This window comes from Cygnus olor, chromosome 1 (assembly GCF_009769625.2).
Source record: "Cygnus olor isolate bCygOlo1 chromosome 1, bCygOlo1.pri.v2, whole genome shotgun sequence".
Classification (NCBI taxonomy): Eukaryota; Metazoa; Chordata; class Aves; order Anseriformes; family Anatidae; genus Cygnus; species Cygnus olor.
The window spans coordinates 67,822,102-67,835,863 of NC_049169.1; the positions used below are offsets into that span (position 1 = coordinate 67,822,102).

General features: G+C 39.5%; 1 protein-coding gene across 4 annotated transcripts; it reads left to right on the top strand.

The window, feature by feature from the left end:
• Nucleotides 1-950: 950 nt before the first annotated feature.
• On the top strand, nucleotides 951-11,292 carry MGST1 (microsomal glutathione S-transferase 1). 4 transcript variants are annotated; one of them, XM_040563912.1, is made up of 5 exons: nucleotides 951-3,231; nucleotides 3,558-3,636; nucleotides 5,775-5,922; nucleotides 8,061-8,155; nucleotides 10,691-11,292. In XM_040563912.1, the coding sequence occupies exons 3-5, from the start codon at nucleotides 5,797-5,799 to the stop codon at nucleotides 10,935-10,937; spliced, it is 468 nt and encodes a 155-aa protein (XP_040419846.1). In that variant the 5' UTR covers nucleotides 951-3,231; nucleotides 3,558-3,636; nucleotides 5,775-5,796; the 3' UTR covers nucleotides 10,938-11,292. The 4 variants fall into 4 exon arrangements, with proteins under 4 accessions (XP_040419846.1, XP_040419842.1, XP_040419831.1 ...); XM_040563908.1 differs by having other exon boundaries at nucleotides 3,559-3,694; XM_040563919.1 differs by having other exon boundaries at nucleotides 3,141-3,231; nucleotides 3,558-3,628.
• The last annotated feature ends 2,470 nt before the right edge of the window (nucleotides 11,293-13,762 follow it).

Consider the following 13,762-nt stretch of genomic DNA (forward strand, 5'->3'; position numbering starts at 1 on the left):
TACTGAATCTCAGTGTTCTTGATTTGTTTTACTCTGCAAATCATCAGTTAATATAATTCAGGAGGTATTATTTACTAATTTTACAGAACAGCTGTTTGAGGAAATAACTACATTAGCAGTGGGGCGGTGAACAGACGCTTCAGGTGGGGTGAAAATGTATTGTTGGTACATTCTTTACCAGTCTAATCATGGTGAATAAATGGAGCCACAGAAGGAGACAGGATGGAACGGGGTTGATCAATACATGCTTCTCCCTCACCTTCCTTGCAGTCAAAAGAGAATGATTACACTTATCTGAACTTAGTGGGCAATATCTATTCCTTGCTGGAGGTTAAATGAAAAACTCTTGTGTTCTTACTTTTATGCTGACCCTAAATTTGTGTCTTGATTCTACTGTCTCTGGCTATATGGATAGTTCTTCAAGTCAATGGGAAAATTGTCATGAAAAAGGGTTGCTCACATGAATGAGGTTTGCAAGATCAAGCCCTTCATGATCAGTATAACCCTGGGCATCAGGCTGATATGGCATCCCTGATTTACACGAGTAATCCTATTAGCATCAAAGGGACAATTCACATGAGTAAGGGCTGTGAGAATGGGTCCCTCAGGAGCAACTACCACCATAGTTATGTATCTAACCTCACTTAGATCACAGCAGTTTTCAAATGTTGCACAGGCACTTTGTGCTGCTACTGAACTTTTAAGAGAAAATAGACCTTGAGCACAAGTTCACTTCTGCTTTACTATGGCCCCGATTTTGCACTCTATTTAGACTCCTCCTCCCCCAACTCTTAAGGAGTCAGTTTGCGAGAAATATTGGCTTCAGTTCTTGTTTCTTTTCCTTCCTTCCTTGCTTCCTTCCTTCCTTCCTCCCTTCCCTTTCCCTTTTTTTCTTTCCCCGTTTTTACCTTTTTTCTCTTTTCCTTTCATTTTTTTTTCTCTTTCATCCTTCTCTCCTTCCTGCCTTCTTCTCTCCCTCCTTTCCTCATAACTTCTTTCTGTACCTTCCTTACAACCAGGGGAATTCCATGGTGGTAGGAAAAAACATTGGCCTCAAAATTCAAAGACTGGGAATGTATAAGCTTTCTGTTTCAGAAGTGTTTGTTAAGATAACACAAGTCAATCTAAATTTGTAGAATCCATAAAACAGAAAAAAAAATCCAAAGGAAACAGTGATTTTTGTAGAATTTCTAGCTGCATTTCTGCATCTCTTAATATCCTCCCTATATCTACTGAAAATGGCCTTTCTCCTGGCATTCTTGTATCTCCAGGTCTGGTTCTGAGAACTGCATACAAATCAGTCACCAGCTTTTCTTCTCAAGTATAATAATGTGAGTTTAGTTTAACTCTGTTTAACTTAGTAAGTTTGCCTTCTTTTTAAACTTGCTTCAGATAAAGAGGAGTATCAATCAGAAAAACAAGAAATGATAGAAAATATATTTCTATCGTAGTAGGACTAATTAGACGATGTGATTGGGATATACTATGTTTTAGGTTGTGTACAGATATTTTTGAAGATACAATTTCTGCCTTGAAGTAACAGCTAGGAGCGGCTGAAACATTTCCAGATTTCTAATAAATACATTCCCTAGGAAAGGAAAATCTGCAAAATTTCCTTTCTCTTACCTATTCACATTCATGTGACTTGTTCTGTTGACTTCAACTGAAATACTATTTACTGTGTCACTAGTGGGAACAAAGGTTGTTGAACCCAGCTCCTACGGCACTTAAAAACAGTTCCAAAGCTACAGTCCTTGCTCAACTGAGTTTTGCTGTTTCATAGTTAATATGAAGTCACAGAAGGTCTGCATACACAGGTATGTAAGTGACATGAATCACAGAAGTAGCCTCAATGAACACTGAATATATGTATGCAAGACTAGTTTTTCATAATGATGCAGCTTTAAATATGACATCCCCTTTCTCCTTTATACGTATCTACATATACTACTTCTGAAATTTTTCCTGTGCACCTGCCTACATTTGTCTACATCTTCATCGGTCTTGTTTACATAATCTGCTTAGTCACAAACATCATTCAGTTACAAGAAGTGCCCTGAAGGTTGTGCCATTTCCTCTGCAGAAGCAGAGGGAGGTTTGAACACCCCATTTCCTTCTTTCATAACATTCTGGTGTGTTGGGAGAAGTCCTTGCCCAACAGTGAAGTTCCTTTATTGTTAGGTTTTGCAAAACAGCATGATTAACTGTAATAGCACCAATGGTTTCGCAACATAAATAGTTTTGTCTTTGGTAAAAGTTCAGATCCACCAAAATAACACAGGCGCTGAAATCACTGAGATTTTTCATAGAATCATAGAACCATAAAGGTTGGAAAAGACCTTCAAGATTATCTCGCCCAACTACCAATGTCACCCACTAAACCATGTCCCTAAGCACCACGTCCAACCTTTCCTTAAACACTCCCAGGGATAGTGACTCCACCACCTCCCTGGGCAATCCTTTCCAATGCCTGACTACTCCTTCTGAGAAGAAATGTCTCATAATTTCCAACCTAAACCTCCCCTGGCGCAACTTGAGGCCATTCCCTCCAGTCCTATCACTGATTATCTGGGAGAAGAGGCTGACCCCCAGCTCCCCACAACTTCCTTTCAGGCAGTTGCACAGAGCAATAAGGTCTCTCCTCTTCTCCAGACTAAACAACCCCAGTTCCCTCAGCCGCTCCTCACAGGACTTGTGTTCCACACCCTTCACCAGCTTCGCAGCCCTTCTTTTTGGTGCTTTCAGTATTTTTTCAAGCAAGCTTCAAGACCACTTAGCAACTTGTGTAATCGCTGAACACGGTGCCTGATGATGAAGTCTGCCTGGGTTGCGATCTTTGCTTTCCCTCCAGGGTTTTAAAAGCCTTTAAGTCCATGAGTGTTCAAACCAGAGAGCTTTCTCTTTGCTTTCTCCCACGGTTTTCTTCCAACTAACCTCCGGGAGGGCCGAGGCCTGAACCGGCCTCAGCGGAGTCACCGAATCCCGCGGAGCCACCAGGCGAGCTCCGGAGGCCCCAACGGACACGTCCGCCGCCGACCCCTCACTGGTGGGGGAGCACGGCCCTCAGCCCTCCGGGGCCCAAACTGCCGCCCAGCTCCGGACCCGCCTCCACCGCCGCGCCCGCTGGGGCGAGGCGAGGCGGAGCCCTGCGGCCAGCCAGGGTTCAGCGAGCGGCGGGGAGCAGCGGGGCGGCGGCGCCGGGCGCGCTCTCTTCGAGGGGACCCGGGCGAGGTGTGTGGGCGCTGCGAGATGGCGGCGCCGTGGCCGGGCGGGAGCGGAAGGTTCCCCCCGGGGCCGCCGTCTTCCGGGGCCGTGCTCGGAGAAAGGCAGCGGGGTTTGCTCGGGGACAGCCCAGGAGTGGGGTGAGGGGCTCATTGGGTACTGGCTGGGGGGAGTGGGGAAATCGTCTCCCTCCGAGGAGCCCTCGGGGCTGGGGGAGGTGTTGGCTGCCGCCCCTTGTCCCCTAGGCTGCCCCCCGAGCTGGGGAGGAGTTGCTCGGCCCGGGCTAAGGAGAACCTAGGGCGTGTTGAAACTTCCCGATTTCTTTCTTTTTAAAAGGCGCAGTTTCTCTTTGGACGCTTGCAGCAGCTGAAACGTGCTTTGAATTCACAGCTGAGGACGGCACAGGTTTGCTAGGGAAGCCCCGTGACTTCAGCGTGGCCGCGGGGGTTTTGTTACAGATTGAGTTTTGAAGGCGGGTTACATTTTACGGTTTGTGGAAGGGGTGGGTGTAGTGTCAGAGCTTAAGGATGAAACGGGGAAGAACACAGCATGTATTTCTGAGAAGCTGGACTTGCTGTTAGCCTTTGAAAAGTAGTGTTTTAACAAATGAACAACAAAAGGCCATCCCAGCTGGTATTTAGCTGATATTGCTAATTACAACTGCATAGGGAAGGCCTAGTCTGTCAGCATTGGGACAAAAATCATGTGTAATGTAAATATTAACATAGTTAGGTTCCCAGTGAGGGCAACATGCCTGAACTATCTTCCCCTCTGTGCTTTTAAGAGCCTGTACGTGGGATCCAAACTTTGACTTCTGAATTTTGTATTCACACCACAATGTGGTATTACATTTACAGATCAGTCTGCTGATAGTTTTAGTAAGCATATCCCTTTAAACCCTGATCTGTTGTACAAGGTAGGGTTTATTTTGGCTTTTCTGCTGATGAATTCTTTGTCTTCAGCAAGGTTTTGATCTTCCCTTTTTGTAGTGAAGACAAGGCCTTGAGAATTAGAATTTAGGAGAATTAGAAGAGGATAACCCTAGAAGTAGGGAAAATGGATAAATATGGTATAGTTCCAGCAGGTGAAAAAAGAGACCTTAGTGAACAGTTTTTCATGACTTTACATAGTTCTTGGATGTATTTTCAATGTGGCTTTCAAATTCAGTGGGGGAAAAATGCTCCGAAGCCACAGATTTACTTTTTTTTTTTTTTTGAAACCATGCATACTTTTTGCCGTGATACTAAGTTAAAAATGACAGTGTCTATTCATTGCTGAGAAAAACCTTTGCCAGGTTGCTGGTTGTTTTCAGAACTGCTGAGCTGCAGTGGGAGTGGAAAGAGTTGCTCTGAGTTTCCCATAATCCCTGGACCCAGTGCTTGGCCCAGTGACCGAAGCACTCTTTTGTAAAGAATAAAGGAAGGAGCAAAATCCCATCCCCACATCCAGACATGTTCAGGCAAGGCTAGATTTGCATCACTGAGCAAACAGCTGCTTACCTATGTCCTGCTCACTTCATCACCAAGGATGTACCTTCAGAACAAGAGTCTTCTGTGCACAGCTAGTCCAGTTTCCCTTGTTTGGTTGTAGCTGGCAGTGACTACATGCTGAAGGCAAAATGAGTGAATGTTAGATCTGTACATAATTTTAACTTTTTATTGTTAAAATATTATAGGAAATTTTGAAGTTAGCTGTGAAAAAAAAGGTAATTTTGTTTTGGGTCTCAGAATGAACGAAGTAGCTGTGAGCTAAGAAATACTAGTTACATGGATTCCTACTCACTAAATGCATGATTAAAGCAGCTGGTGAGGCAAAAGCCTTGCTCCGTGCAGAGCACAAATTGGATGTGCAAGTGGACATGCTTTTCATTTTATATGCATTCAGTCCTCAAAACTTTCTTGACTTGATGGTGTTGATAAAAGATACCACCTCCATAGGATGGTGGGTTTGGTACAGCCTCACTGGAAAGAGACTTCATTAGCTTAAACCTCCCTTGATAAAAGCATAAATAGTTCTCCGCTTTTTGTCATTACAACTTAATCTTTGCCCATGAATCATGCTAAAAGCAATTTTTAAGAACTATGTCTCAAAGGAAGAAAATGCATGTTTAACTCAGTTTGATCACAAGTTATTGCTGGGTGGGAAGATATTGGCTAGTTTGAAAGCTGAAATGCAATTATAATTGTGTCATTTTACAAAAAAGGTAGGCAATACTAATTTTCCTCTTTAAACACTCTAGTACATACAGTATGTCATCACACTCTTTCTATCCTGGTAATTGCTTAGGGAAATTCACTAGTTCAAATGACTTGGTCTAAAGTTGGCTTTTGTTACTTGGAAAGTGTACTAGTTTCTTTGGCTAAATTTTGTTTGTGTGATTATACTAAGTATTTTGCTTGTTTAAAAAAAATAATTTTAAAATAATATTTTGAAAAATATTTTTTTCAGGGAGCCAAAGTTGTGTTGTCACTGCAGTGATGCTAAAAAGAGCTGTTTTGTTGTCAGAACTTTGGGCTTCTCTAATGTTAGTCTAACTTCAATATTTTTTAAAGGTCATCAGTGAGAAGTGGAGAAATGGCTAAACTTACCCAGCTAATTGACAATGAAGTTTTCCGCGCCTATGCTACCTATGCAACTATTGTTCTCCTGAAAATGATGCTAATGAGTCTTATAACTGCATACTTCAGAATCACGAGAAAGGTAAGAAGTTGGGATTGTTGTCTGGTAGAAGAGCTTGGAATCTGTATTGAAATACAGAGATATCACAGGCATCTCTTTTCACCTTTCAAATACAGGTGCTTTTCTTTCTTTTTTGTTTCAGCTTTCTCTTCTTTGCCTCCCCTAATGATATACTGGATTTGGCCAGCTGGTGCTTTGTTGCTATCAAATGGAGAATGTTTTTAACCTAACTGTAAGATATTTATGAGACTGTCTCTTACAGTTGCATTTGACTTATGCTACTCTTCTAAAACATATCTATTCTTTTTGAATTAGAAGTTTTCAGAACTGTAATTTCCACTGTCTTGTGGATAATGCTGGTGTCCAGGCTACCCAATTTATAAAGCAAATAAAACATGATATGAAGCTGTGTTAAGTGAATAACCAACCAGTAGGGTCAGAGAGGGGATATGAGTTATATTTGTATGCTTCTATAACCCTTTCATCCGGTAATTTCAAAGCTTTTTACATTCCCTAATTGTTTTAGCCTTCCCATTTCACATAGATCTTAAAAAAAAAAAAAAAAAAATCATTTTCAAAAATGAGTGGCAGGCTGAAAGTTTATGTGGATTGATGGATAGTCTGGATAAGTGTATGAAAGATCGAGTGAGGATTGCTAAATAATGTAGAAGCTAAATGATGTAATGCTAAATAATCTAGCTTAGAGAGGTGCCCATGGGAAGCAGCACGTTGTGTTTGCAATGTTCTTGGTGATCTCTAGGTATCTGCTACAGGCCACCCTTGGAAACGCTTGGTCCTGAGATGAAAGAGCCCTGGGTTTGCCCCATATGACTGTTCTTGTGAGATTTGCTTCTGCAAGACAGCATGTGCTTCAGAGAGTTTGTTGCAGTCCCTTAGTTGAAATGCTGCTTTTTATACCTGCTGGATGAAAGAGAAAACAGCTCAATTATTCTGTTGTTTGTGATGTTACACAGTACCTCTGAGGTCCTAGTAGCATGGCATTTGAGCAACTGCTGATTTCAGATGGTGCTCTAGGTCTTTGGCACAGCTGAATGTTGAGTCTAGTAGACCACACACACTCACATGTTCAAAATAGAACACAGGTTTCTGTGATTTCTGTGTTGTAACCTTATTTCCTTTTGCTCTAGAAGCAGGTCAGCTGTATGATCCTATATGTAGATCTAATGAAGTCCTGTATTAATGCTCATACTGTGTTGTGATCCATATGTGTGCAGATGGCAATAGGGCTTTCATTAATTTGGGGCAATTGCTTTTCTTATGATGGACAGTAATATTAAAAACAGATAAATAAGTAAAGTTCTTCTCATTTCTTATTTAAAACAAAAAAAGTCTTTAAAAGAAAATAGACTAAAGAAGTATTAAGAGAAAATGGAGGAAAGCAGTGGAGCAAGGGAAGGTAGAGTGTTGCTGATACTGTTAATGTCTCCAGAATTTTGAGGCCAAAGATATTTAACAGTGAGGGATCAAGGCTGCCTCAGAAAACAGTCATGTACCTCTTAAAATCTAAATCCTATATAGCATGAACAGTTCACAGAATGCATGTGTTACTACATCTTGGCAAGGAGACATCTACTGCAGTCTGCACCAACTGAAGTGAATGATGTTTTCAAATGATATCTTAAAGTATTGGAGGTAATAAAGGGTCATATAAGTGGCAAAGTTTGTACTGAAAAGGAAAGGGATCAGCTTATTTGGTAATAACAGGGATGGAAGTGGATGCTATTCTTGTATAGATTTCTGAAGAAGGAAAGGATCCAAAAGGGCTTTCAGATAATTTGTCAAGAATAGTGAAAAGAGGCTTAGGCAGTACAGACACTTCTACCTTCCAGGTTATGATGTTCCTTCAGGCTACTGGCATTGCTTCAGTCATCTGCTGTGTTTGTCCATGTTACAAGAAGGCATTGTTTACATGCATAAATTATGCTAATTTGTCAGCACGCATGCTACACGTGGGCTAGGTTCAAGAAATTATTATTGTATTGAATGATGTATTGTCCCCTGTGCTTTTAACTGCAGGTAGGTTATGTGGGGTTACAGGGGCATTAGTAGAGAGCATATCTTTGTATGAAGCTACTTTGGCTAGAAGCAGCATCCTTGCATCTAATGTCTCTTGTATGTTTTTTTTTTTTTTGAAATAGGCATTTGCCAACCCAGAAGATACAGCATCATATGGTAAAGGCGAGAGTGCCAAAAAATACCTGCGGACTGATGCAGATGTTGAACGTGTACGCAGGTAATGCATGGGAGTCTTTCAAAAGCTACTTTAAGTAGCAAAATCAGCCTAAATCAAAGAACTAATTTCATCACATTCTCTTTGGCAAACCCATGCCTTTTTTGTGTTGTTATTTCTAGTAATCTTTTATGTTAATTTGTCCAAATGAACAAACTATTCCACATTCAAATGGTCAGCATGCATACTACAAATAATGTCATTGTCTGGCTATAATAGCACACTCTTGGATAATATCCTGAGTGGATGGGGAAAGTGGTGAGAAGATTGTAAAACATGATTGTACATTGATTTAGTATGAATCAGTGTATATTAAGTATAAATCAGCTTTCAATATATTTCAGCATGAGTTGCAATAGTTGCATCTTTTACTAAAGTGTAAAGGAAATAACAGGGGGAAGAGGAATGAAATTGTATTAAAATTATGGAACTCCAGAGTTGTAATGAGGGTGTGATTTGGCAAATTATACTGAGTGGGAGTCCAAGCTTGTGTTCTTTTTGCTGGATTGAATTGGGGTTACTGCCTGATGTATCAGTTGTACAGGAAAGTTGACCAGCCTTCTGGAAGAATGCTATTAATAGTATGGCAGTGTGCAACCTGCAGTGTATGTATTTTGTTTTGCAAGATTCATGGCAGAATGTAAAGTTTAGTTCAGTGGGCTAAATGTTGCAGCTTATTTAATTTTATTTAGCTATTGGCAAAAATTTTCTGATAGCAAAATTATAAGATTAGAGATGCTGTTTGATATACCTGTACTAACAAGGCACAGGAACCTTTAATATTCTTAATGCTTTCTGTATCATTATTCCTTAACGAAGCTTATAGTTTGTTTTCTATATTCATTCACATTGAAGTTTTTGGTATAAAATCTTGAAGTGTTCTCATTAAAACACCATTAGGGAAGATCTAGAAAATAAATATCAACTTTGATTTCAGAACAGTCGATCCTTGCAAGTGTAGATGATTGTAGTTCCATGAAGGCTAGTGTATTTCTGTATATCTCTTTTGGATTAAAATCTCAGAAAGGAGGGTCTCAGTGGGCTGTAAAGATATACTGAACTTTCCTTTTCTTCCCCTCTGTCATTCAGGGAGTTGTTGTTTAATTTGTTAGTTGCTACATAAAACTGGGCACTTCTTGTTGAAGAGTAATTCCTTTCTGTTTGTAATTTGTAAGAGGACAGCTAAATTGCTACCAGCTTTAGGACCAAGTGCCCTTTTAATTCAAATCAGTATGTTAGGAAAATGACAGTCACCTCACAGTCTCAGCTACACAGATAGGATTTTTACAAGACTGTATTCTCAAAGCCTGTGCTGCTGTTTTGCAGTGTTTAAGACTTCCACAGTACTAGTAAGTCAGCTTGTCTCTAGTTACTCCATTGGTGTTAGAGCATCCATTTTTTTTTTCTCCTGACAATGGTTCTTAATGGATGTTTATTTTCTATTCCAAGCTTCAAGGCAACAGAGAATGTTGGATAGATTTATCATGGCTTCTCTTCTATATAAGTGACTGGAATTTGTTATGTTTATGGGTATGGAAAACATTACTTTTTCACTGTACTTTTTTGGGGAAAAAAACAAAAGCAAAAAACATTTCTGGAGGATATGTTTTCTTGTAATGATACATGAGTTCAAAAAGCAGCTGCAAAACAGCACCATGTTCTGTTTTTAGTTGGCAGTGAAATTTGACATAATTAGTAAGGCTTACAAGTTGTTTCAATCAGCAAATTTGGCTGGAATTATAGCTTATCTGAAGAAGTAAAGGGAGCAGGGAAGGTTTAGGAAGAGCTGTGGAAGGGTTCAAGATCTGGAGATATTTCTCAACACATTCTTAGTAAATTATATTATGGTTTCAAAATTTCAAACACTTTTCCACTTAGCACTATTTTAGTGCTTGCTAGTGAAGAAAATGAACCAAGAGTGTAATTGTCAGAGATGTTAGGTGCTAAAAAATAACATTCTTCAAGATGATTGAGGCTCATGAAGTTGGATAGAGTGTTTAATATATAGGATAGAATGTTTAATATATATATATAATATAATATTAATATATTAATATAAATATTTCATATTTTCTTTATGGAGACTACAAACTAAGTTGGTAGGGTTGGAGTAGATCATGAAGGTCTAATAATGAAGTCTAATAGTTGCAGTTACTGTCATCCAGTTTAATTGATGTTCGTTTGTGAGAGGGTACAGGAGAATTCCAGCTGTTGTCTTCTTCCTTTCGTTTCATTCTTGCACACCATGGTGCACTCTCATACTTCATGTAAGTCCCTTATATTACCAAGATCCTAGAGAAAAAATAAGACATTTCATATAGAAGATCAGAAGCATAAAAGTATGGGGGTGCAGCAAGAGAGACCAGAGCGATGTCAGGTGAACATATGTTCAAGTCAGGGCCTCACTGTAGAGAAAGCCAACAGTAGTGTTAGGGCCTTAACAATAGCACACTTTGAAGATGCTGAAAAATAATAAGACTTGAAGTGATTTACTCAACAAAATGTAACACTATAAAACAACTTTGCTTTTCTTCCCAGAGGCCACCTGAATGACCTTGAAAACATTGTCCCATTTCTTGGCATTGGACTGCTGTATGCTCTTAGTGGCCCCGATCTGTCCACAGCCTTGCTGCATTTTAGGATCTTCGTTGGGGCTAGGATCACTCACACTTTTGCATATTTGATCCCTCTTCCCCAGCCTGCCAGAGGTTTGTCTTGGGTAGTTGGGTATGCTGTTACCATCTCAATGGCATACAAAGTGCTGAAGACGGCGTTGTACCTGTAACTGACTCATAGCTTCGGTGTATCATTTGACATTCCATGCAAAGTTTCCAGTGGTGTGTGTTGATGTCTTGAATGAACCATCATAAGTTTTACAGGGTGACTGGAATTAATTTTTTAACACAGGCTTTTCATTCCTGGTTAGAAATATTTCTTTTTGGAGAAAAAAGTCCCTCTCTCTGCATTTCCTATTCGTGGGCTGCATTGCCAAAATGTTAGATTGAATGTTCTCTTTGCTATTTGTCAAGTGCTTATAATTCTAAACATACGATGATGCTGTATTGATAACGTGTGGTAATTTTCTACAGATGCACTATTTTTGGCTATAGCTCTGAAGTCTAAATCAATAAAGATAAGACGAAAAAAAGTGTTTGAATTTTTGTTTTCATTTTGACTCTTCTAACTGCAGCCAGCAGATAGAATGTCACTATGTATCAGAAAGAGATTTCCAATCATACAGTTCTTTGAAGAATGCTTACCTTAATAATAAGATGTAGCCGGTAATGCTAGGTTTGTTGTAAAAAATCTTTGATGAAATTGTTGTTTGTGTAATCCACTTTGGGATTAAAAATTGCAAACCATTGTAGCTCCATTTCTCTCAGATGAGTAGATTAAAAAAGAAATTAAGTATTTGGGTTAAACACTATTTAGTGACACTGGTGAAAATTTGAAGTAATTATTTTTGTAGAAGTTACTTTATACATAGGTTTTGTGACTGGATAAAGTGTAGACCTTTTGTAAATGATCTTTTTTTTTTGTTTGTGAATAAATTCAGCATAAAATGAGTGACACTTGCAGATGTATATATCAAGTAATTCAGATGTGACTATATAATTAGTTTGTATGTCATACTGTCATAAATATGTTGCTGATAGGAAGTTTTGCTCTTTGCTTATATCTTTCTATGATGTGTTAGTTTGAAATAATTTCTTTAAAGACTCTTTCTGGTCTTTTTTTGTTTGTTTTTATAACTGTGGCTTAAATAGTAGCACGAGATTTCAAGGAAAGAAAATAACCCCCAAAAGACTTTATATCCAGTGTGCTGGTCATTGATAAATTTTAAATGGCAAGTCAGAGTCCATCGTGTTTGGTTTTCTTTCCTGCCTCCGTACTTCAGAAGCTGTTCTACTAATGGACAGCCCAGAGAGGAGTGGAAGACTTCATTCTGCTGTCTCCATACGCCACAGGCTTTTCTCTTGGCCTGAGTAAAGTTGTAATAGTGCAAGGCACATTGTGCTGGGGCCTGCCTATCTACCCGTTGTTGTGGTGAGTCACTGAAGGTCAGACAGTGTTGTACTAGGCTGTAGCAGAGAAGGCCGATAGGAGGAGTTGGGAAGGATACAGACAGACTGGGTAAATCCAAAGAAGGGGGATTTTTATTGCAATTCAAGGATAGTGTCTAAGTTTTACTTAGTAAACAAGAGAAGGGTAGGACATGAAATCAACAAGTAAACATTGATTTACCAGAAATTAAATTTAACTAATGACTGAAATAATGAGGAACTGGATTCTTTAGAAAGAGGATGTTCAAGAGAAGATGATTAAAAGTCAAACACTCTGGAATTGGAAGCACATGTCAACACCTTTGTGTTACCAGGGCCTCCAGAAGGGAACAGAACAACAGAAGCATGGACTTCCATGTTTCTTCTCCTTGCATTTTTCTTTACCGCTTCCTGCTTTTGCTGTTTTCCTCCTATACCTTCTTTCTCTATTAGCTTTTTATGAGAAGTTGAGACCAGCTACCTGGCAGGGTATGACTGTAACGAAATAATGTTGCCCATCAGCCCTCCCTAGTTTGAGAGGGACTGGTAGTGGAGATGGAAGAGGCCAGGCTGGGACCTTGAACTGGGGCCCGAAACAATAGTTGTCAGTCAACTTGACAACTCAGACTGATCCGTCTGCAACTGCCCTGCCCCCTAGTATTGTAATGTCAGCATCTAAAGTTGTATTTTTCTCACTTCTTTGTGGCTTGCCTCTTCTTACCAGCTGTGTCTATCTGTTTAAAAAAAAAATGGGAAAGTAGCCACCATATAGAGGGATCTGTTTGAAATTCAGCAGAGCTAGTCCTTCCCTTTAACACAAAAAAGGCATTATTTGACAGAATGAGAAACTCACAGTACCAGGTTTCCTACAAAGGAATTCTTAGTAGGCTTTTGACCCCTTAATTTCAAAATCGTTTGGTTCTTAATTGATTTAATTTCCAAATTTTTGAGTTTTTCTAGTACACCTGCAGCAGCACTAAGGAAGCAGAGGTCTGTGCATTCAATTCATTCTGTTGTTTAGTAGTACATTATCTTAACCACCTAACAGCTATGTGTTCGTAACACCTTACGTTTAAAATAGGAGGTTAAGTTAATTAACAGGTATGTTAGGAGGTCAGAATGTCACAAGTGGCCCACACGGAGGGATGCAGCCTAGCACAATGTATTCAGGAGCAGCTTTTAACTCCTTTTGCATCAAGCTTCTGTATAGAAATTTCACTCTAAAGAGAAATATCTGGAGCCTATCTTTATTTCTGTGATTTCACATTTGAAACAAAACTAATTTTAAAACCCTTCCATTTGCTCAGTGGTATCAAAGCCTTGAACATACACTCACTATGTGCTGAGAAGTAGAAAAGATAAACAGAAACCCTTAGAAATACCTAGAGTGATTCAATATTATTCTGTGTTTCTCTTGCATTTATTTTAAACTTATATTTTATTTTCCTTTGCTCCCACAAATACCATCTGTGAATCTGGGTGGGGTACAATCTGTGAAATCTGCATTACCAGCTTCAATGAAACTCTGACTGCCAGCTCTGTGGAAGTTATGTTTGAGTGGTCCTTT